The following is a 22,585-nucleotide window of genomic DNA, read 5'->3' on the forward strand; positions in this document are numbered from 1 at the left end:
TATCAGACCTAATTACTATTACTATACTCCTAGGTAACAGCAGAGAATAACAGGATGTCTAAGGCATCTCACAGTATTTAACCACAGAGCGTCACATCATACTCCACCAGTCTTCATGATGACACATGTCCATCTCTCCACAGGCTTGTCTGTCATCTCTTTTCATCAAACTAAGTTCCTCTAACTATAGTCAATAAACATACATAACTAAATATTCTTTTTATGACATAGCATTGCTAAGTTGTGAATTTATATCAGATAAACTAGTGAGCAAGTCTTTGTCTTTGAGTTTTTTTTTTTTACTTAAGCTGAGTTTAAACATTAACAGTGGTATGAGTTATCACCATAAATCAATTACCTGAATCCACACAGGTTCTCTTGTGGGGCCTGGAGATGTTAGATTTTCCCAGTTTCCATTCCTTTCATAGGTAAAGGTTGTTCCAGCCACTTTGTAATCTCCATGCCACTGGATTGTCCAGCCACCATTAAGGAAATACTTTTCAGGATCTTCACTTCGTAAAGCCAAGAAATTTCCTGCTTCTGCCACTTCTTCAATACGTATATCCCTGGCTCCTTCTGGAATCAGCCCAATGTCCACATAACCTGTCAAATATTTACAGGATACATTATTTTTATTTTAAGTTTTAAATCATAGTTTACTTTTTTTTCCAAGATTTGTCTGGCACCTTTACCCAAAACAACCACTTTGTGCACAGAAACTCTAAAACATAATTCTAATTAAAACAGCCACTAGGTTAACCAATAGGATACAGAATGTTAAATGGTATTTGCATATCTGAGGAGCATGTCCTTATGGATATTTTTTGCTATGTTGTATCATTTCTTAAATTATTGCTGGTGTTACTGCACTTCTGTAACAAAGTAACACATTGAGCCTGCATTACTTGGCTCCATGTATTAACTATGTATAATGGAAGAAATATGTTACTGCAGTTGTGTAACAAAGTAACACATTGAGCCTGCATTACTTGGCTCCGTATATTAACTATGTATTAACTATAATGAAAGAAATCTGTTACTGCAGTTGTGTAATGAAGTAACACAGTGGCCCTGCATTACTTACTAGCATGTAGTATCTATGATGAAGAAAACCACACATGGACAAAAAGCATATTAATTAACACATGGCATGACCGGGAAAGCTAGGAAATATTTTTTTCTCCAAAGTACTAAGTATTCATGTTTACTACAACATACATGCAGCCAAATGTATACACATGACTGCTTCTGTCTTTTAAGTACACAGCCAAATGTATCCACGACTGCTTCTGTGTTTTAAGTACACAGCCAAATGTATCCACGACTGCTTCTGTGTTTTAAGTACACAGCCAAATGTATACACATGACTGCTTCTGTGTTTTAAGTACACAGCCAAATGTATCCATGACTGCTTCTGTGTTTTAAGTACGCAGCCAAATGTATACACATGACTGCTTCTGTGTTTTAAGTACACAGCCAAATGTATCCATGACTGCTTCTGTGTTTTAAGTACACAGCCAAATGTATCCACAATTGCTTCTGTGTTTTAAGTACACAGCCAAATGTATTCATGACTGCTTCTGTGTTTTAAGTACACAGCCAAATGTATACACATGACTGCTTCTGTGTTTAAGTACACAGCCAAATGTATACACATGACTGCTTCTGTGTTTTAAGTACCCTACTATACTCATGTAAGGTGATTGTAAGATATCATACCTTACAATTGTCCATATTTTCATAGAATGTTCAGATTTTTGCCTCATAGTATCAGTCTCCTCCTCATAAAATGTGTGGTTTTCTGGCAAATTCTTCAGAAAGAAAATGCAAGCTAATACAAATCCTTTTATTTTAGCGACTTTCTGAGTTTATAAGACCAATATTTAAAATATGTCCCCGTTTTGGGGTCTTTGCCTCCCTAGTAATTTAGGTTTTGTCCAGATTTATTGTGCTACAAGTTTAAAAGGTAAGGTGCATATTACTGTAAGGAAGTTGAACCACTGCACTGAATAATAAATAGGAGTACAAAATTACTTCTACAGCAGTGATGTTTATCATTTCTGTAACAAAATAAAATACTTAAGTGTGAAAAGAATGTGCGCTAACAGAAACTGATGCAAAATATTGGGAAACCATGTGGCAAATACAATTTTAATGTACAGCTTCATTGTGGCTACTTTCCACAGACTTCTTGCACTTCACTCTCTTGGGTTATGCAGCATATCCCTTTTAGGTGTGTTAAACTCTTTTAACACACACAACCCATGTATACTACTCATGTGTTAGCTGAACTCAAGCTGCTTAGAATGCTGCTTTGGTTCTACATTCTGATGAACTTTCAAGGCAATTAAAAACATAGGAAACCTAGAGGCACTTCACTGCATCTCCAAAGATGCAATACTGCTGATAGGAAACAAAGACAACAAAGCCAAAAAAAAAAAACAAAACAATGGACAATGCCATGACTCAAAGCTACATAGAATATGATATGCATGTCTCTAGGAGTCTTAAATGCCCAGTTATCTTAATGCTACAGCAAATTATCTTAATGCTACAGCAAATGTTACAAAGGAAAACCTGCACACTTTTTATTCTCACAAAGGCAATTATTTATTTCTCATTGAATGAAGCCAATTATTTATTTTTATTACGTTTGAATAAAGCCCCATACATATTAACACACTAAATAAATGTGAACAAAAAAGCTAAGCTTCTGTTAGCCATTAAACTGTGCATTCAAAGAGTATTTTCATATGAATAGTTGTGTTAAAAATAATTTAGTAGAATCAGAAAAAGAAATGTTAAAGTGTGCCATCTATAATTTTTGTAAATATATTATGGAAAAGGATAGGATAGTGTTGGCAGCTAGGAATTATGTAAATAAATTACACAATATATATAACTGTAAATCTAAATGTGTTGCTTATATTGCCCTTTGCAATTTATTTATTTCTTTTATGTTGGCAGAACCATTAGAGAATTCCATATGAGAATTTATGAACATGTAAAAGAAATAGAAAAAATATAGTTGAGTAATATCTTAGGTAAACATGTGAAAAAAAATGCACATGAGAAGTTTTACATAATGTAAAATGTGTTTTTTTCTGTGACTGATCAAGTTTATAATTTTGAGATGAAATGTGATGCTGAAGATAAATTAAACTGGAAAGAGTACTGCTGGCAAATAAGGTTAAATGCTTGTGATTTCCCTGGTCTGAATGACAGGAAGAATTGTAAAGTAGTACTTAAAAGGAAAGGGTTAATTCATTAAGGGGTTTGTTGTTATATTACTTAAATGAATTAATTTAAATGGAGTTTTAATTTTGTACAACTTGGTCTGATGAAGTTCCACGTATGGAATGAAAGCATTTACCAGTTGTTTAAACATTAAAAGCTACTTTGGTTTTTAAGTCTTTTGTTTTTTATTATTTTTTATTTATACAGGTTTTGTATTTAGTTAATAGGTCTTATATTGTGTGTGTGCACATATATATATATATATATATATATATATATATATATATATATATATATAGATAGATGTGTGTGTGTGTGTGTGTGTGTGTGTGTGTGTGTGTGTGTGTGTGTGTGTGTGTGTGTGTGCAGTGCAATTAGTATTAATGTATGCAGAGGGGTCAATCTGCTGATAATTGTTTAGATGACTTTATAAATTCTTTGTCAGAAGAGGGTAGAGTCAGGCTGTCTGTCTTAGCCTTAGAGAGAAACTTTGCTGCCTCCACAGCTTTGGGTCTGGGAGTGGGAGCAGGTACTGATGCTGACCAGGTAATGCAGTTATCTTTACCCAGCCTGCATAGGGGGTCTAAGCAAGTCATGGGTTTAGAGAAGGAGGTCCCACCTCATATGGATGAGTGTATACCACAATTCTTGTCCCCTATGGCTACCCTCGGCTTTACATATTCCAAATCACCTGCTCTCATATCATAGCACATGTTCCTACCAAGGTCAAAGATAAGATTATAAAAGGGAAGTTTGTAGATATCTTCAATTTAGTAGACAATAAGGGAATAAAATGCAAACTGGATGTTGATAACACATCCAACAAGGACTTGATGGCAGCCTTAACTTCCATCAGAAAGACAGCATCAGCCAGGACACCAGTCAGGAAATAGGTTACTTGGTCTCTAGGTTTTGTGGTATTTATGGGTGTAATCACTGAGAAAGACCCTACCCAAACACTGCCTTTATTAACTTATTTTGCAGCCATAAGGAAAACCCTCCAAGTGAAAGGGGGTTTGGGTGGTTGAATTATGATTAGCACTTCAGGAAGCTGAAAGCCCTCGATAGTTCCTGCAGGTGGGAGTCAAGGTATCCTGACATAAGGATTAGTGCCACGACAGACAAGGAGACAGCTATGGGCATTGTTGGAGGGGCTGTTAATGTCAAAAATACAAAGTTTTGCTTGGTATTCAATCAGGGCAAATGTGTCTGGCCCGCTTGCAAATTCAACCACTTGTGTTCTGGATGTTGGAAATGTCATCCTGCTTCCAGATGTTTGGGGTTGTTGCCTAGGGACAGGTTGACTTTTTCTACTTCTCAGACAGCTGGAGAGATTGGTAGGGGGTGCAACACTTCCTTTCATGCCAAGCCATTTTTTTGTGGACACAGAGGAGCTTTGGTAGGGCACCTGAATATGCCACAGTGGGATTATTCCCCCATTTGTCTAGATCCTACTTACTGTCAGATTACCCAAATCAAAGGGCAGCAGCCACCTTTCTTAAAGGTTTCCCCAAGGGTTTTCCTATTCACTCCACAGCCCCCTTAGCTTCTAAGCTAGTTAACAATTTGTTATCCATCAAAGGACATAAACATAATGCTGCTTGGCTAATAGAGAAATAGCAACAAGCTGGCAGGATAATTGGCCCCTTTTCATCCCTTCCATGTTTTTGTTTAAAATTTCCCCCATTGGCTTAGTTCCTAAGAAACAGGAGGGCGAGTTCAGATTGATTCATCATTTCTCTCACCCAGTGGGGGTTCATTCAATGATTTTATTGACATCAAGCTGACTAAAGTGCATTACTCTTCCAGGGATCAGGTGGCAGATGGGCTATACTGTAAGCTGGATATCCAATCTGCTTTCCATCTTCTTCCCATGAGACAAAAATATTGACCCTATTTAGGTTTTCGGTTCAACGGGGAAATATTTTTTGACACTGCACTGCCAGTGAGGTGTGCTGTAGCTTGTGCAATGTTCGAACTATTTAGCACAGCTTTACACTGGTGCTGGCAAAAAATGAGTCCCCTGCCAGTCAGTAGTTCACCTAGATGATGTTTTAATAGTGGTGGAAGGTCACAATGGTGCTTTGGAAGGTATGTTCATTTACAAGCAGCTGTGCACCAAGTTGGGGGTACTCTTGGCTGATGGCAAGTCAGAAGGACCAAGTCATGTCCTGACTTTTTTGGGTTTAGAAGCTGACACCACTGATAACTCCCTCAAGGTTCCTCTGCCCAAACTTCAACAAGTTCGGCAGTTACTTCAGAGATTCTTAGCTCCCAGCAAAGTTTGAGTTAGTGACATAGGTTCATAGGATGATACTAGGCTACTAACCCGGAGGCCCTTATAAGCCTAGCCAAGAACTTCGCCCATGTTCCCACAAAGTCAGCCCCTGTTTCCCCTGTCCAGCAGGGACATAGGTGGAATCCCCGGTGTGTATTTTCTGTTTCCCATCCAGTCATCCAGGTTCCTCTTAAAGAGAGCTAGTGAGGTACTCTGCTTGACATGGAGAGAGAGTCTATTCCACAGATGAGGGAGTCTTTGGGACACAAATCTATCCTGCCAACAAGTTCTATTAATGTCACAGACCAGGTTGAGGCCTTGCATGTGGGTTGCACGATTGGAGTTTGACTTACAGATATGCAGCATCTCCATCAAGGCTGGGTCTGAGATAGCCTTGTATGCCAAATACAGGTTACCTCTGAGCAGTCTGTACAATACTCAGTAGAGGGACAGCGCTTTTAGCCTATCTATATAGGATAGGTGTTTGAGACCCTGGATTTTCCTGGTCAGGAAACTCTGTGGTCTCTCCAGCTGCTGCATGTGCTTGGCAAGGTACATGGTGAAGGGGGCATTGTACTCAATAATGGGTCTGATAAGGGAGTAGTACAGAGATGTTATGACCTCCTTATTCCTGGATGAAATACCCTTACTTATGAGGTGTCCATGTAGAAAGCCTTCCATACAACAGAGGCAACATGGTGGTCAAAAGTCAGGTTGCTATCAACCTGGGTGTCCAATTACCTCACAACTGATTATCTGCTTAGTACATTGTTATTAATGTGATAATTAGTGGGGACACCATTTTCCCCAAAGGGGATAATGATGCATTTCTTAGCATTCACTTTGAGGCCATGCCTCTGGCACCAGTCAATATTTTGGGTAAGGCCCTCTTGAAGGATGTTCGCATCACTAGGGGAATTTAAGACAGTGCCCAGGTTGCAGTCATCTGTAAACTTGGTTAGCCACAGACCATTGGTTTTGACATGCACCTCAGAAAAGTATATCACAAACAGTAGAGGCCCCAAGACCAATCCTTGGGATATACTATTCATTATGGATCCACTACTAGACTTGGCTTCCCTTACTTTGACTGAGTGGGTTTAATCAGTCAGCCAGTTAGCTAACCATCTGGTAACATATGGGTTAATGCCTAGTCAGGAGAGTTTATCTATTATGCCTGAGTGGGGAATAGTGTCAAAGGCTATGGCTTGGACAAGGTAGGCAGTGTGGACTATCTTCCCCTTGTCCAAGGCATTTCTGACTGTTTCGAAGAAGTCAACCAAGTTTAACAGGTATGATCTCCCTTTGACAAAACCAAACTGTGTGGGGTCAAGCACTTTGAGGTTGCCAGTGTCCTTGTTCATAAGGTTCACAATAATGCGTTCCATGGCCTTGCAGATCCGGCTAGTTAGGCTGATGGGCTTATAAATGCCTGAGTCAGTGGATGCTCCACCTTTGTGTAGAGGGATGACAGTGGCTGTCCTCCATTTGGCTGGGATGAAGCTGGTCCTCAGGCTTTGGTTGAAGAGGGTGCCTAATGGACATGAGAGCTCATGCCTGAGGTCATGTAGGTGGTGTGGTTTGTGGGTTGTGATGTACATGTTTGTTTTTGCTTCAGAGGTCTCTTTTGTTTAGGTATGTTTTTGTTGAGAACCACTGCATATGTAGGAGTGTGTTGTACAGGTATGGGTTGTATTAGTGGTGTGGTGTTTGTATTGTTTGAGCAAACAATCTTTTCAGTGCCAGATGTACTGTCTTGTGACTGAGACAGTAAGGATTCTAGGTTCTTAATGTAATTGCATCTCTCACATATTGTTTTCCTATGTGGTAGTAGTACAGGGTTGTCCATATATATGAGGCAGTTGCTACACTGTCTCAGGATGCCCCATATCAACCAGACTAGCAGGAGAAACCATAGGAAGTTCTCCATCTATGGTTGTCAGAATCTGTGGAAGAGAGGTCATGGATAGTAGAATGGGTACTATCTGAGGAGAGTACCTATTGGTGTGAGTAGGGCTAAATAAAATCAATACAGTTTGCTGCAAGGGAGGGCCTCATTTACACAGGAGTGCTGGTAAGAGAAAACAAGCAGCTAAGATGTCTTGCAAAGAGTTAAAACAGCACAGCATTGGTGTGTGGTGTGCAAATAAGCACAAACTCATGCAAATGTGGGGTTTAAATACCACAAAACTGAAAACAAAATAAAAACACTACACCTGACCAATCAACCATTGTCCATGAGTTCTTAGCTAAACACCCTACACCAGACCAATTCCAATCAGTTCACTTACTCCCACTAAGAGCAGGCAGGTCCCAGTCAACACAAGATAACACAGGAATCACACAAACAGATCTGGATACAGCAAAACCTGTAACCAGACTAGACTAAAGATATTTAAACTCTGTTTAGGTCGATTTAACACAGGAGAACAGATACACACTTAAATATAATAGTAGCAAACAAGTGCAAACTGATTTAAACAAATTAACCAATTAGCCAATAAAAAGCTCAGAACTGAGCCCTGTTTCTGCAGCCTTCAATCAAACGATTTCTAACTGCACAGTCCTGCCACTAGGTTGCAGGGGAACCCTCTCCAACAAAAGATGGCCTGGTTTAGTGCTCAAGTTATACAAACAGAGCTAGATTTAGCAGTTACATGGTTTGCTGAACTTTGTTAGTAGGCAGAACATTTTACAGTCTGTATCTAACTTGTTGAAAGGTAACAGGCCCAAGCATCACCTGGTCTGATTGACCAGATGGGTTAAGGATGACCTTCAGTTATGGTTCACATTCTTCAGCCCATTAGATGGAGTTTCTTTTTGCAGTCTCCTTGGGCCATTAACCCTGAGCTTTTTCTGATGTCCAGTATGGAGGGTTACTTCAAGGATAGCTGGTTTTCTGAAAGGTGGCTGGAAAGTTGGTCTGGGTAGAGGAAGAGGTACATTACATTTTTAGAAATGTTTCACATTTGGGTGGCAATATTAGTATGATAGGATAGATTATATGACAACAGAATAATTTTTTACCTGGATAATTTGTGGTTCATGCTCTCAGAAAACATTCTTCCAGGTCCAGGTGGGTCCGCTCATTAGTCTTTTAGTTTTGCTGAATCCAGAGATTAATTAGTCATTTTCATGTGCTCATGTCCCTGGTCATCTTAATCCTATAGCTGACAATCTTTCCTGGTTTCAGTTTGCCAGGTTTCACCACTTGACCAAGCATTCAGCTCCAAAGGGTACCCAAGTTCATGTGGGAGTCTGGCTAATTGGAGAAGACTAGCATAACTGGTTTTGGCAAATATTTGGGCCAGCAACACTAGGAAGCTTATTCATCATCCCTCCAGGTGTTCAAGGCACTCTAAAAGGCTTTGATCCCTGGTTCCAGGCCATGGGGAGTACAGTTGTTGCTGCAATTTTTAGTGCCCAGGTCCACTGTGGGGGGGGGGGGTCACCTAAAACTCTCACAGTACACCTTGCAGCTTTGGGATGGTTGGAGCATTCTTTGGGCCTTCAGGCTGTGTCACAACATTGGGTTATGGGGAGGATACTTAAGGGCCTAGAAAATATATGGACACCTTCCCAGGATTCCAGAAATCCTATTGGAAGACAACTCCTTCCCCTTGTTACTCAACGTCTTTATAGGACCATGGGGGGTTTTCACTTGTTTGTCTGTATAGCTGCTTTGTTTACACTGTTGTATGCAGTACTTTCCATGCTAATGAACTTCTCCTTTGACTTTGTTGGGTGGATCTTGTCATCCACAGGGAGTTTGTTATTATTTTGTTAAAGAAATCCAAGCCTGATCAAGTTGGTAAAGGCCAGCATATGTGACTGGACAAGACCAGTGGGCTAGTCACTTGCCTCATGCATTGGGTTAGTTTGCTATTCAATATTACTCACTCAGAGAAAAGATCGGGCTTGGTTTGCATGTGGGGCTTGGGCAAGCTATCAGAGGTTAATGTATTTCTCAGGCAGGCCTTGGCATGGAAGGGAATTCACCCACAAGGTTAATCCTCGCATTCCTTCCTGACAGGTTGTACCTCAGACTTGGCCATGTAAGGGCACTCTGTGCAGGTTATTCAAAGAATGGGAAGATGGGTCTCTGATGCCTTTTTGTCATACATCAGACATTCATTTTTATTTCTGTTGCAGGGAAGGAGGTCATTTGGCTCTTGGGTCATTCTTTTATTCAGAGCGCATTCATCAGAGCCTTGGACCACCCAGCTGGTTACTCAAGTTCCTTTGATAGTAACTGGTGGACAGTTCATTCTTTTGGTTTCCCTGGTCTTAGTTGGTTTCAATTTTGGGAAATCTGGCATAAGATTACAATGGAAGAAGCCTTGCCCAGCACTGTGATAATTCACCTTGGAGGAAATGATCTGGGTCAAACCCCTAAGATGATACTGTTGGCCAGAATCTTACCTGATATGGATCATTTCAGACAGCTATATCCCAAAGTGGTTTCTTCTGGTCTGCTATCATCCCTAGACTGTACTGGAGGAGTGCTAGAAGGTCTAGTGCCACTAAGAGAGCCAGGCATTTCATCAACTACTGAGTCAAGTAGGCTGCTAGCCAAACTGATTTCCAGATGATTGAGCACAGTGATATTGACAGACTGGAGCCTGAATTCTATGATTTGGACAATATTCATTTGAATAACATGGGTTTTAATTTGTTTAATTTTGATATGGTTGTTGCTATTCAAATTTTTTTCAAGGTTTAACTTGCTTTCTTTCATAACCCACCATTTACTTGTGATGCTATCAATTTGGGGGAAACAGCATAGCATGCTGAGTTGGCAGTGGCCATATGGCTTTACCCCCCTCCCTTGTGAGCCCTCTCTTCTTCTTCAGCAGCCTCAGAACTCCTCAAGCTAGACCCAGATTTGACCAGTGGCCACATCAAGGGGTATGTGGTTCGTAAGTATGAGTTAAATGGGTATGCCACCAGGTCCGAGGTAGCTAGGAATACGCACCCAGTTTTCTCTTAAGTGGCAGCCAGAACAGGTGAGTTTATGCCAACCGACTTGAGGTGATGGTGTGATGGTATTTGTTGATATGTTGCATGCGAATTATTTATGGTATCACTATTGGTCGTCCTTGTTTGTTATATAATAAAAAGGTCACAAAATCAATCTAGTATGTTTTTATGACCCTGCTCAATGGGCAGTGATGACTTACCTCAGCAAGTCATCAACGGGGGTGGGTGCAGGCGAGTACTCCCTATTTAAGGGAGTGCTTTCTGTTCCTGTCTGCAGAAACCATCAGCAGGCACACTGACCCTCCCTCCAAACCCTCCATGCAGGGTCAGGTGGCAACCTTATGTCTTCACCACCCTTGTGCCCCTCCTGTTCTTGTTCAGTATCCTTGTCTCTCCTCAAGTTGGACCCACATTTGACCAGTGGCCACATCAAGAGTTATGTGGCTTGTAAGTATGAGTTAAATGAGTTTGCCACCAGGTCTGAGGTAGCTAGGAATACGCACCTGGTTTTCTTTGAAGTGGCAGCCAGAACAGGTGAGTTTATGCCAACTGGCTTGAGGTGATGGTTTGATGGTATTTGTTGATATGTTCCATACAAATCAGTTATGGTATTACTATTGGCTGTCCTTGACTGATATAAAATAAAAGTTCGCAAAGTCAATCTGGTGTGTTTTATGACTCGGCTCAGTGGACAACTAAAGTTGCAGTTAGAGACTACTCACCTAGAGAAGTGAAATGAGACTTTTGAACACCCTGCCTGCTGATAGGCACATTTATTAGGTTTAGCTAGAGACCAACTTGAAACTTAACTTCTTGAAATGAAACATTTTTACATGCCCTAGTATCATGTTTCCTAGGGCAACCAGCCAGCAAGCCCAACAACAATAATCACCAAGTCCAGTACTTTACTAAATCCTGTAGTACATTAATTCAGGATCATACTAAATAATGTGCACAAAATATCTGTAAAACTAGGAAGATTATCTATAAGAATCTTGTCCAATGTTATTGACAAAGTTCCACTTGGATATCATGCTGTTATAAAGTTAGATGACAATTATTCCCATTTTTCATTTAGTTGTACTACATTTTTAAATTTCTAGTGAATTTATTGCTGTCTTCTTAGAAATACTCATTATTTTAGTATGCATCACTTGTTCCCATTGTGGAAAGCTTTATTCTCTCATCTCCCTGATAGGTTCCAGTGGGTAGTACTATGCAAATAAAATACAATATATAAATAAAGAGTAGCATAACACATAAATAAATACATAAATAAAATATTTTAATTAACAGAATAAATCATTAGGCACCATTATCTCCTTTCATGTGCGACAAGAAACAGTGCTCTGTAATTAAGTGCTCTGTAATTAAGTGCTCTGTAATTAAGTGACTTGCTCATAGGCACACAGATAGGGAAACAGAGACTGGCAAAATCAAAACCATGACTACAGGCTACTATTTACTCATAAACTTAATTCTCAAAGTGCCAGATAGTTTACAAATTAAAAATGCATTATGCATTCAAGAAAAGTAAAGATTTCAATAATGCACACAGCTCTCTTAGATGCTCACCTGTGTACCACAATGTGACTGCACTAACAATCACAACCATATTTGAAAAGGCACATTGCATTCTAACATTTAAGATATTAGTACTGTTTCAGGTTATATGACTTTTATCATTAATTCATTATACATTTTAATTTTATAATTTTAATTTATATATTTTAATTATTTATTTGATTAGTGTACAGATTACTTGGAGTTGGAAGGGATAGGAAGGATTATGAACAGAAAAATGTATCCCATTGAAAGGGAATTAAATCAATAGAGACAATGAGGTCTGGGACACTAGACACATGTTGGATATAGAAGTGGGAAATATGAGCCCTAATGATAACCCTATGGAATTAAAGGAGACTAATCAGAATCTGAATATAGATGACCCTTTAGAGTGTCCCCCTCTGCAACGTTCCAACAGACTACAGAATGTTTTATCCCAACCAGAGGGGGTGCATATGAACTAGTCCCATTCAAACCAAAGAATAAGGAGAGGCAGATGAAGGGGAAGAGGAAGAAGATAGTTCACCACCTCCATCAGCTGCGATTATACATCCTATTAATGTTAACAGGTGATATGTGATCAGGACAGTATATAATTATACAAATATGGAAAGTAACGATATTCATTTTTATATTCAAAAAGAGTTTTATGTTTTCGCATTCCCAACCTTCCAAATATTAGTACTATACTTATGGACTAAAAATTATTGTAAAAAAGATTAATTTGGAAGTTATATTTAATACTCCTGTATTGACACCTGAACAACCTCTTTTAAAGAAAGAAAAAGTGCATTTACTCATCCATTGCATCCCATGTTGCAAAACTTTGAAGCATTCGTTGAACATGATATTAGAAATATGTCTAATTTGAGTAAGTATAGGTATTATCATTTGAATGCTGAGAAGACAAATAATCTGTAACAAATCAATTTGGATCATGAAACCAGGTAAAAGGGAGGACAGGTTCTTATGGAAATTGTAGATTATACTGGAAAAATGATTAATATTAGAGATACAGAAGGCAAATATACCCCCACTCCATTTCCAAAAAAAATGAAGTGAATATTGCTCATCACAAGATAAACTTGGTTTTGGAGGATTTATTGGTAAGAGGAGTGAAAAACAAAGGTTTATTTGACTTCCTTATGATAGACAAGGCCAAAATACCTGCCATGTTTGATATCCCTAAAGTTTATAAAACAGTAAATGATTCCCCTCTTTGTCACAATGTAGCAGCTAAGACTTAACCTTTATCTGTTTAAGATTTTATGATAAAAGTACTCCTTGGGATTTTCTGGAATGAACTGGCAAAATCCCATTCAAAGAAGAAGCCATTTTTGTTACAATATATGTAGTCTTCGTCTTCTTCTTTTGGCTTTTTCCCGGTTAGGGGTTGCCACAGCAGATCAGCTGTCCACTCATGATTGGCAGTGAAGTTTTACAGTGTTGAGTTGCAAGCCCAGAACCCAACCTTCCACAGAAGGCACACACACACATGCACTCACACCTAGGGCCAATTTAGAGTGTCCAATCCACCTACAGCATGTCTTTGGGATGTGGGAGGAAACCGGAGCACCCGGAAGAAACCCACACGCCCACAGGGAGGACATGCAGACTCCGCACAGAAGGCACCCCAGCCAAGGATCGAACCAGAAAACCTCTTGCTATGAGGCAGCAACACTAACCACTGCACCACCGTGGCTGCCTGTTACAATAGATGTAATGGATTTGTTTAAAGTTCTACCTTATACTTTAGGTATGGAATGGTTTGAAGAAAATCTTTTAGCATGTGATTTTTTGAATGCCAAGGAACTCAGGTTGATTAGTGATTATTATGTATTTGACTTTAAAGAAAAAAAATATATATCTTTTTTTGAGAGTGAAATTTTTTAAGCAGGTGATCGGAGTGGCCATGGGAGTAGCATGTGCCCCCATATTTAGTTTTGCTGACCTGGGAACACAATTTTATTTTGAACTCCACTTACAGTAAGTTTTGTCATATTTATACCCAGTTTTTGGGTAATATATTTTTTTATGCGTTGGTGGGAGAGATAAACTTATGCAATGTTTGGAATATATACAGCACACTACCTCTTTTTTAAGTTCAATCACGGAGTGTTTGAAAGCGAACTTAAATTTTTGGATGTGACTATTCAGAAGCATAGTGTAACAAAAATATAATTCCAAGACATATCATAAAGATACATTTTCAAATTCATATCTATATTTTACAAGTGAGGACACTTTATTTATTTCAGAAGAGAAGTATAGTCAAAAGGCCATTTTCCTGGGCAACAGAATGTGACTTTTTGTTTTGTTTTTTTTTTTGCAGATTTATTTATAGACTGGGGTACACAATGGATTTAGTTTCTGGGATTAAGGAAGAAGTTGTAAAAGGATGGGGCACCAAATATGTCTCTATTATAGGTCTTGAAATCCTACCTGATCCACAAAGGAATTCTAATAGACAGTAGATTTCAATAGGACTCTATTTTTGGATCTTAATCCTCACACTAAAACGATTAAAGAAATTATTGTGAAATATTGTAATATGTTTAGGTCAGTTCCTAATACCTTAAATGTTTCCTTGAATATCCCATGAATAGTCTACAAAAAAGGTAAAACCATTAAGGAAATTTAAGATAGCAAGGTTAAGAGTCCATCCACTTATAGTAGAACAAGAACAGGTACATACAATTGTGACTCGTAAACAATGCCCTTTTATAATTAATACGGCGTAATTGCACCTACATGTACAGAATAGGTACCTTAAGAGGAAGAAAGATTATAATTATAATAGTAGAGGTGTTACATACCTAGAGTTTGTAATGTACATCCATCATTCTACACAAAGAAAACATAAATGCCCAGAAGGAAACATATATATAAACATCTGTATAAACATCTGTATGACATTGGAAAAAGGGATGGACTCTCATGCCCTTCTTAAACATTTGAAAGGGTGCGTTAATAGTAGGGTTTTATTCTTTGTATTAGAAGATGTAACACCTGATCTACAAGGTCCATGACTTTCTTACTTTTTAAGTCTTTATTTATTTGCAGTTTGTTTTCCAGTATAGTCCATTGGGCCACAAGGAGCCCATTTTCAATGGAGTCCTGGGGAGAAAAGCTCCAGAAAAATACAAATAACAGAATACAACACAATTATAGATTACGACAATATAAAGCACACATTTTAACAATAAAGAGAACATGCAGGAAGAATATGTATATTACATTTATACCTAGTGGGCCTTGGCTTTATTAGCATGATGTAACCATAAAGACATAAGAAATAAAAAAAGTCATGTACATTCATAAGCCATGTGGCTGAAACACTTTATGTCCTTAAGGGGTCATTTGCATATAACTCAGGGGCCTCCATTACAGTGGTTTACGGTATCACACAGTGAAAACTCTAGCTTGGTTGGGTTTTTCTTGCAGAGTAAGTATATATATATATATATATATATATATATATATATATATATATATATATGTATATATATATATATATATATATATATATATATATATATATATATATATATGTATATATATATATATGTATATTTATGGATCTACCTTAGAAGCTCGACACTTCACAAGATCGACATTTAGAACGATGAGACCACAAGACCGACGGAGCAGATAACTGACAACTTGTAATCCCAACAGCGAAAACACCAACATGGGAAATGTGTGAGTGTGACTCGGTAAGTATGCGATAGCGAGGGATTTAGGGTTAGGGTGCGGGTAATGTGAGTGTGCGATAGTGAGGGACTTAGGGTTAGGGTGCGGGTAAGGTAAGTGTGCGATAGTGAGGAATTTAGGGTTAGGGTGCGGGTAAGGTAAGTGTGCAATAGTGAGGGACTTGAGGGTTAGGTGCAGGTAAGAGTGAGGGACTTGAGGGTTAGGAGGCAGATTAAGTGAGTTAGGGTTAGGGTGCGGGTAAGGTAAGTGTGCGATAGTGACAGACCTTAGGGTTAGGGTTTGGGTTAAGGTTAGTGCATAGATAGTTGTGTATACGGTGTAGTGTACATTTTTAGGTTGTTGGTGTGCTTGTGTTGTGTGTGTGTTGTGTGGAACAGCAAACTTTTTGTTTTGTTAACTGTCAGGATTGTGGTTTGTCGGGCATGTGAACTTTCATGTTTTTACGGTTTTGTTCTTGTGGTCTCAGCATTCTAAATGTCGATCTTGTGAAGTGTCAAGCTTGTAAGGTAGATCCATATATATATATATATATATATATATATATATATATATATATATATATAAACACATGCACACTCACACACAGACATATATTTTTCACAAATATATTTATTAACAGTTTCTATAAATCCTCTTTTATTGCCATATGAATTTTTGTTCACCCGTAAAAAATAAAAATATCCAGCATCTGTGTATAGTCTCTAAATTCTTTTCCTCTTTAAGCTTATCTGGTATGATGTTCAACAGTCTTCTTATTATTTCAATAAACTAAAGTATAATCTTAGTGATAAAGCTAATATTTCAGTGATGATCTCCTTAATAAAAAAAAAAAATGAAATGCAAACAAACACAGCAAAGCACGTACCTATTTCAAAATGTGTTATGTGTTTAAAAAGAAACCAAAGATATATAAACTTAATTCTTAAATTATTAACACATTCTAAGGAGCTAGTTATAGCTAAGTCTGTTGTGATCTTCCTTAGTACCATTCTAAAGTTTTCTGCAGCACATCTTTGAATGAGGACCACCAGTTGGTCAAGTGTCACAACTCCTCTTCTTACTATACATTTATTAATCAGCGGTATCACCTCTGGGAAAAGACACGACAGTTTACTTCTGCCCCCAGCTAGCCTAGTAAACTCTATAGATGGGAGCAGCTCCTCATGGGATTGCTATAGACATGAAAAGTGACTTGTCAGCATGGATGCATGAGTATCTCCTTATGGCGTGTGGACTTAAATAAATACATAGCCAAGACATTTATTTGATATGATACAGTAAGAATTTATATAATGTTGAAAACCGAGATCTCCTCTAAAAACCTTTGTGTTTCATATCCAGAAGCAACAGTTTTCTACAATCCAATTTATAAAGATAATGAAATTTTGCTTTACCAAAACTGATCAGCTGGATTTTACTTACGATGATATGTAGGTGATCTATCACTTATAATAATTGTAATTTATTGACCTTATCATTAAATCTGGGCTCACTCATGATCATCCATGTATGTAGTCAAATTCCATCTGTTCTTATCAGATCACTCGTATATTCGTCAAAAATATTAGGGCCCAACAATGTACTCAAACTCGTATGTTTTAAATCTGCTAAACATATCACATCATTTAACAACCCCTGTTATATAAAATAAAAATAACTTGCTGGGTAGCTAGTTGCAAAAGTATTTGTCGTAATTCAAGCCTAGTCATTTTCCCACCAATCTGGTTAACTTAGCCTAATGCCTTGTAAGGACCATACACATGCTATTCACCCAAAGGCTGCAATCTACAGTCTTTAGAATTTTGCCCACAAATTGAAAGTCACAAGTGGTATGTGAGCAGCTTTTAATGAACCCATAATGATACTCATTTACAAAGACAATAGCTACAACATTTCACTATACCTTTAGTACAAAACTTAACATATTAGTTACAATGGATCTTTTCTTCTGGAAAACTATAATCACCATGCTTCTTGTAAACAAGGATTACAGGGGCTGTCTTTCAGTCCTGTCGCTGCTTGCCAGCTCTAAAAAAATCTACACGTGGTACCCTGCAGTGCCAACACTAAGTCACTAGTTTCTGTTTTACAGCTGTTTTCTGCATTAAATTACATCCATTTTTTACTCTCATTTTCCAGGACTTGGTTCAAAAGATTATTATGACATGTTGTATATATTCCTTGGGTTGGCATCATGAACACAAAAGCAGCATGCTTATTCCCATCTTTAGATACCCAACAATAGCTTCACATATACTTATACATGTAATTTTATAGCAGCAAGCCTTAGATACAAATCTTTTAGTGGCATGCATCCACTGTTTGTTATCTACCATGATACCAAAATGGGTTTCCCTGCCCTTAGTTAAACAAGGCAAGTAACATACTTACTTATGTATAGAGTCTGCATGTGTATCATAGACTCTGCATGTGTATCCTTTAACTTAGTCATTTTACATTTTAAAAAACTGTATGGTCAGTAGGCAAGTTAACAAAAATGCAGCAGTGGAGAGCTGGACCAAGAAATTAAATGAGAGAATCTGCACAAAAGGGAAACCTGGTACCATCCAGATCAAACAATCAGATATTTAATCTGGATGGTATCAGGTGTTCTTTTTATGCACCTTAAAGTTAAATGATGTAAAGGATTTCATAAAAGTAACTTCTTGTAGTTAGTGTGATGTTCACTATGGTAAAATAAGACCTGGTAATAAAACAGATTAATGTGAAATTTCTTTCCTTTATTGGTAATTGTTTATAACTAATTAAAAAACAATTTATTTACAAAACTAGAAAAGTTCTTTTTGATATGATAAAGTAAATCCTTATGTCTCTACATCCACTGAAAATTTGTCATATGGCTTACCCTCAGCGTACTACTTTTTCAGCTTCAGATGTAGTATTCCTCCTCCCTTAATTTAATTCCTTCAAAAAATATTATTATAAAGTTAATAAGAATGAATTAGCATGTTAATATTAAGTAGTTTAGTTTCTTAAAAAATAACAGTTAGTGGTAATTATTTATTCACTAATTTTTTATTCATGCATTCATTTTAGCCAGGCCTTTTTAAGTCATTGAAGTCTAACAATTACCTAATGTCTTGGTCATGTACTGGCCAAAAAAGAAAAAGACTTTCGTTGTCAGCAGACCTAATCTGCTAAGAAGGTGTACATATATAAAGTGCTGCATTCGTCAAAATGACCATTGCTGATGAAGAGTTTTATCAAAGTTTTTAATATGGAACAAGTCACAAAAAATATTCTTTCCAAAGCAGGGGAAAATGAATATAAATAGCACTTTGTGGAAAAAACTGATCCTGCATAAGACACTTTCTCATAAAAGTACTCACCTCTCATAAAAGTACCGGCCTATCACATCTGATATTCAAAAATGTCCATGTCTACGGTAGCCACTTCATAAGCATCTGACAGGTGCAGCTTTCTTTCTAATGCTACACCTACACAGGTAGTCCATACATAAGTCTCTAGCTATATGAAGCCAGGTACAACACAAGTAGTTCCTTCCAATACTGGAAATCACTGGATTAATGAACAAGTTTACAGATAACTAAATGCCAAGGAGCAAATAGGCATGGGCTGCTATAATCTCATAAGCAACACCACAAAGAAATCTTGTGAACATTTCTTTATTCCTGTAACCTGCTGTAATGCACACCCAGATGCATTATCTGAAACACACACACACACACACACACACACACACACACACACACACACACACACACACACACACACACACACACACACACACACACACACACACACACACATGCACACACGCACATACACACACACACACATGCACATGCATACACTCACCTCATTCTTTCCAAGAATGTGCAAATACATATATACATATATACAGATATTTGAAGCATGGGCATTAATGCCCTTCTATCTTGCCAATATACCAAAATACTTGTTCCCATAATAAGTATCCAGGCTGTTCTTAAAAATATCTAAACTAGTACTTGCTTTAATGTAATTTGGTAGTCTGTTCCATGCATCAGCTACTCTGTCAGAAAACCAATTAGTACACTTTTCGTTCCTACAGAATCTTCTACATCAGTTGTCTGATGATTCTCTAGTACTTTTTGATAACCCCAAACATTCCCAGAGGTAGTTGTCACTAAATTCCCTATATCCCTGAATAAGATCTCCTCTTAGATATCTGTAAGAGACACTGTGCAAATGATAATGTAAAATAGCTGCCATGGCTATCATTATGATTCACAGTTACTACTATGCAAACCCTGAAGACTCAAGTTTACTTGAACAAATAACCAATAAAACTAGAACAGCAATAAGTCATCAATACCATTACTTTGTTAAAACCAGGATACTACCAAAACAAGTCTAACAAGGCACTTCACTGGAACAGCAGTGGCACAGAATTAGAAAGAAAACATAGTTGCAATTAAAAAGTAATAATAAGTTACTTTACCAGTACATTTGCTACAGTTACAAAATCCCTAGCAACACATTTTATACTTTGTAAAAGGCAGCTGGCACCATCCCATATACATACATACAGTTAAGTAATGTTGACTGCCAACACCCAGACATTAGATATGTGATTCTAATAAAAAATGTACTTAATTAACATTGGTAAGGAGAATCAGAGATCAAAACTAAAATCTGGTAAGAAAAGTCTCTCCAAGTATGACAAGCTTGATGACTTGTCTGAGAGCCAAGAACTGATTTCAAGGGAATAATGCTATCTGGTTCCATCTGGTGCTGCACAGATATCTTACAATCTTATTAGTCAGTCTTGTGTTGATGTCAGACATAACTGTAGTTCTGGACTAAACAGACAGAAATACTCTCTGTAAGCATGATATTGAGTGGAGTGAATGATGTTTCTTGAAGAAAAAAATAATACATACTTTTAAAGTACTCATACCTAATTTAGCATATGCCGATCTTGCTGAAATTGACTGTTGTGGTATGTGGATGACGTTTGCATGGCTGCTGGTGATCAACTACAACCTTGTCACTATGATTGTGTATTAACTGCTCACATGAAGGGATTATTTAGAGTTTTTAAAGGCAACACGAAACCAAGACTGTAGGCGTGAGAGAGAGTGAGACTGATTTCAGAGGTTGCGCTATATGCATGGTATGACACTGTACATACATGGCACTAGAGGCACAAGTGAGTTAAGATTATAGTTAAATAGTTAAATAGTGACTCCAGGGGTCCTGCTAAATCATATTTTATACTGTACAGGATACATCCCAGGATGCTATCAGGGCCCAATGAGGCTGTGTTCTTGGCTTTAGTGAGCACAGCCAGTATATGCTCCCTAGTTTTAGTTGGAGGAGTTACGTTTGAGGGTATTTCTTGGGGGATGTTTGTGGGTGAGAGGGGAGTAAAGCTGGAACTGAATTTGTCCACTAACATGCTCACTATATCACCAGGTTTGGTGAATGTGGCATCAATAACCACCAGTTCAGCACACTGCTGTGTGCTGCCCTTGAGTTTTCAAACAAAGCTGAAGAAGGCCTTATGGTTATCTTAACGTAAAACTTAAGTGCATTGGTGGATCCTGACAATATCCCTGGATACATCTTGAATAGTATGAAGCATGATTTAGCCACACCCCTAACAACACTGTTTAGTCTCAGCCACACCCCTAACAACACTGTTTAGTCTCAGCCTCCATACAGATTTTGTACCAAATAAATGGAGAACAGCTACAGTCATTCCCCTGCATAAGGGGAATGCAGTCCCAGGCAATTACTGACCCATATGTCTGACCAGCCTCAAAAGCAAAGCCATTGAAAGAAATATTGTGGAACTAATCAAGCAGGACATAGGGAACCTCGAAACATTGGACTCGTCTCAGTTTGGATTCATCAAGGGCAGGTCATGCTTACTCAACCTGGTGGATTTTTTTGAAAAGGTCACCAAAGGAATGGATGAAGGCAAAATACTACATACCAGATACCTTGAACTGGCACAAACATTTGACACAACTCCCCACTCAGGCATAGCAGAAAAGCTAAATAAACTGGGAATAAACAACTATATCACCCACTGGATTGCCAACTGACATATAAATAGGACACAGGAAGTCAAAATAAGAGAAGTTACCCCTACAAAAGAGAGACCAGTTACCAGTGCAGTCCCCCAGGGTTTGTGCTGGGACCTCTCCTGTTTGACATTTAATTTTCTGAAGTAAAAGCTAATCCCAATGGGCTTTGGCTAAATACATAAATGGTGCCAAAATCACGGACTGAAACTAAATGCCAAAAATGTGTTATTGTACCCTTTGGGAAGTTATGTACTCCAGGGAACTTCTACACTGACAAAAATTATCCTAAGAGTTAACGCAGCTGCTTGGGATTCAGGAACTTATGTGGACACTGACCTAACTTTTGACCAAAATGTGTCCATTGTAGTAAGAAAGTCCTTCCATATTGCACAGCTTATAAACAAAGGGATTGTGTCTAGATCTAGGAATGTCATTGTTTCCCTTTCTTCAGACTTCATTAGGCCCCCTTTGGCATGTTTCTTTCCAGACACATGCAACAACTGGAACACCCACAGAGGTGCCTTATTAAAAGGATACAATGCCTAATCAACATGTCAAACACTGAATCAAAGTCCTGTCACTACACTTGGTATCCTACAGACTGCTAAAAGGTGACTTGCATATGGCATACAAGACATCCTCCCCGACCCAGTACTGATGAATTTACAGCAAGTCAAATGGTATCAGATATACTTGGGATCTAAACCTTTTCTGCAACAGAATGGTTTGGAGGGACAGGTATGTCTTGCAG

The 22,585-nt window shown here is 38.1% G+C and overlaps 1 protein-coding gene across 1 annotated transcript in view; it reads right to left on the reverse strand.

Annotated features, from left to right (window-relative positions):
* LOC122806893 (A disintegrin and metalloproteinase with thrombospondin motifs 7-like) overlaps positions 1 to 22,585 on the reverse strand; it is a 2,879,604-nt gene that overhangs the window by 1,297,505 nt on the left and 1,559,514 nt on the right. Inside the window, exon 15 of the mRNA XM_044077696.1 lies at positions 359 to 603. Coding sequence (XP_043933631.1) covers positions 359 to 603 — 245 coding nt within the window. The remainder of the gene's footprint in view (positions 1 to 358; positions 604 to 22,585) is intronic.

The sequence above is a fragment of the Protopterus annectens genome, chromosome 7.part0 (assembly GCF_019279795.1).
Source record: "Protopterus annectens isolate FY-2018-M chromosome 7.part0, PAN1.0, whole genome shotgun sequence".
NCBI classification, from domain to species: Eukaryota; Metazoa; Chordata; order Ceratodontiformes; family Protopteridae; genus Protopterus; species Protopterus annectens.